Genomic DNA, 2643 nt, shown 5'->3' with positions numbered 1-2643 from the left:
TATGTGGTGCATTACATACATGCAGGCAAAACGCTCATAACAGAAAATAAAAATAAATTTTAGGAAAGAAAACAATTAAATTGATACTAAGCCTTGCCTAGAATTAAGTAAGATTCATGAATATTCTATAAGGCTCATTAATAAATTAATTTCAACTAAAATCTGTTTTTTTATGTTTACTGGTCATCAAAATTTATAACATACTTATTTTATGATATCAATTATGTACAAATCAAAATTGTTAATATAATTCAATCCTGAAGAAATTTCTTCACACATGGATTCTTAACAAAATTTCCAAGAAAATATTTAAGAGCTCAATAGTCATAAATATTTATTGGTATAAAATTATGCGTGACAAGTTGAATGTTCACAAGTTCAGGAAAAGGAGGGAATCATACAAAAATGTGGACCAGTTACTGAGTGTGGTGGTGAATGCTTGTAATCCCAGCACTTGGAAAGTAGAGGCAGGGGGATCAGGAGTTCAAGGCTAGATTTGGCTATGTAGTGAGTTTGAGACCAGCCTGGGCTACATGAAAGCATGTCTCAAAAACAACATATTTGGAGTCAGGTGTGGTGGCACAGGCCTTTATTCCCAGCACCTAGGAGGCAGAGGCAGGTGTATCTCTGAGTTCGAGGCCAGCCTGATCTACACAGTGAGTTCCAGGCCAGCTGGGGCTACAGGGAGACCCTGTCTCAAAAAGAAAAAAAAAAAGACCATGACGAAGAAGAAAAAATTTGGTGGGGGGAGGTAGTGTCTCACTACGTACCTGTGGCTGGCCTAGAACTCACTATAGAGAAAAGGCTGGTCTGGAATTCACAGAGATCTACCTGCCTTTGCCTCCCAGGTATTGAGATTAAAAACCTTCACCACCTAGCTAAAGAAAGCCTTATTTGTGTATTTAAAAAACGGATAGTGGTGAATGTCAAACTGATAGCATCTAGTTCTCACTTTAAAACAGAATGTAATCATATTTTTAAATGTCAGTGTTTACATTTCAAGGAAAATATGTCTTTTACAAGTTAAAATTAAATTTTAAATGTTTATATGTTAACATTGCTCTGTGAAAGATGCACAGCTTTTAACAACTACTATAAAGGAAGTCAAGTAAAAACAAGCAAAGAGGCAAAATACACAGCAAAGACCACAGTTTGTAGCTGGAGACAGAAGTTGTTAAAGAATTTGTTTAAAGCCAATAGACCTGGAACTGGAGCGATGGCTCAGTGGTTATGAGCACTGACTGCTCTTGCAGAGGACTGGAGTTCTATTCCAGCACTTATATGGCAGCTAACAGCCAATCATCAATACTAGAGATCTGACACCCTCTTCTGACCTTCTTGGGCATTGCATGACACAGGTGTACTTACACACATGTAGGCAATACACTCATACATAAAATAAAAGTAATAAAATATTTTTAAAAATCAAGTCCATAGACCAAGGGAATGACAATTTCAGTTTGAACTAGGTATGTAGGGTCCCAGCCATGGTGTACCTGTTTTGGGTAGCCCCTCACTTGTGAAAGAAATCTGGGATCAACCTGCCTAGATGACTGGAAGATTGTTCAGGATGCAAAATTGTACGTTCCAACCCCAACACACTGATCCAGGGTCTGGGACCCACTGATCCAGGGTCTGCATTTGAACAAGCACTAGGTGACTTGTACATACAAGGGCTGGGGAGATCTTCCCCAGAGCATGTTCTAGACCATTCTCTGCTCTGGCCCAGCCCTCCCTTAAGGGCTTCTTAGCAGCCCTCAGATCCCCATGGCTCCTGTATTGACAAAGGTGTCTGGTGTTCTCTTGTGGCTCTTCCAGGCTCTTTGGTCTTGACATTAAAGGCAGAGATTGTGGCGATGAGGTAGCTCAGTGGTTCACCAACTACCTGAAAACGCAGCCCTACAGGTTGGTTCAGTTTGACACGAACATGAAGGGAAGGACAACCAAGAAACTTTACCCTTCTGAAGGTTACCTTCAGAATTACGAGGTGAGTGCACAGTCTTCCTTCACTTCCGCCAATCAACCTGAGCCCTCTGCCTCTGGTTTCTTTCTCTGCCCACAGGAGCCCCATGGGAGACCCCAGTTAGAAAAACTTGGCAGTGCCCCAGGTGGGTGGTCCAGGGTACAACCTGGACACTGAAAGCTGCAGAGGCAGTGGGAGGAGGAATGTCTCAGTGATAGGACCTCCATGGAGCAAGAGGACAGGATGTGTGGAGGGAGATGGAGACTCAGGAGGATGCTGGCTGGGAGCTAAATGTGCTTACACCTGTAATCCCAGTACTCAGGAGGCTAAGGCAGGAGGATTGCTGTGAGTTCAAGGCCAGCCTGGGCTAAAGGTGAGACCCTGTCTTGAAAAGGAAAGGCAGAATGAAAGAAAGGAAGCCTAGCCACCCAGCAAAAGTGAGATGCTGAGACCAAATATGTTTCTTGACGCAGGATTTCTCTGTGTCCCCTTTACTACGTATGTGTGACAGTTATTCCAGGGGCCCAGAAGGCAGCGTCCTCCCGGGGAGAACCCTGTGTCACTCACAGCTCAAAGATTCTGTAGTGATTCAAGGTTTAAAATGAGAATTCCTTAGGGATTCCTCCCTGGAGCCCCCAAACTTCAAGCTCTTGGAGGCCAGGTTATTTTGTAAATTTGTA

General features: G+C 42.9%; 1 protein-coding gene across 1 annotated transcript in view; it reads left to right on the top strand.

Annotated features, from left to right (window-relative positions):
- The window catches only part of LOC103726301 (mitochondrial amidoxime reducing component 2), a gene marked incomplete in the record, with an annotated part of 52264 nt that overhangs the window by 19755 nt on the left and 29866 nt on the right, over positions 1 to 2643 (top strand). The window contains 1 exon segment of the mRNA XM_008823771.3: positions 1819 to 1987. Within this exon segment, the coding sequence (XP_008821993.2) occupies positions 1819 to 1987 (169 nt within the window).

Source organism: Nannospalax galili, unplaced genomic scaffold (genome assembly GCF_000622305.1).
Source record: "Nannospalax galili isolate Female #2095 unplaced genomic scaffold, S.galili_v1.0 scaffold368, whole genome shotgun sequence".
NCBI classification, from domain to species: Eukaryota; Metazoa; Chordata; class Mammalia; order Rodentia; family Spalacidae; genus Nannospalax; species Nannospalax galili.
Note: the sequence above shows the minus strand (reverse complement) of the source record. Positions and strands in the feature narration are given on the sequence as shown.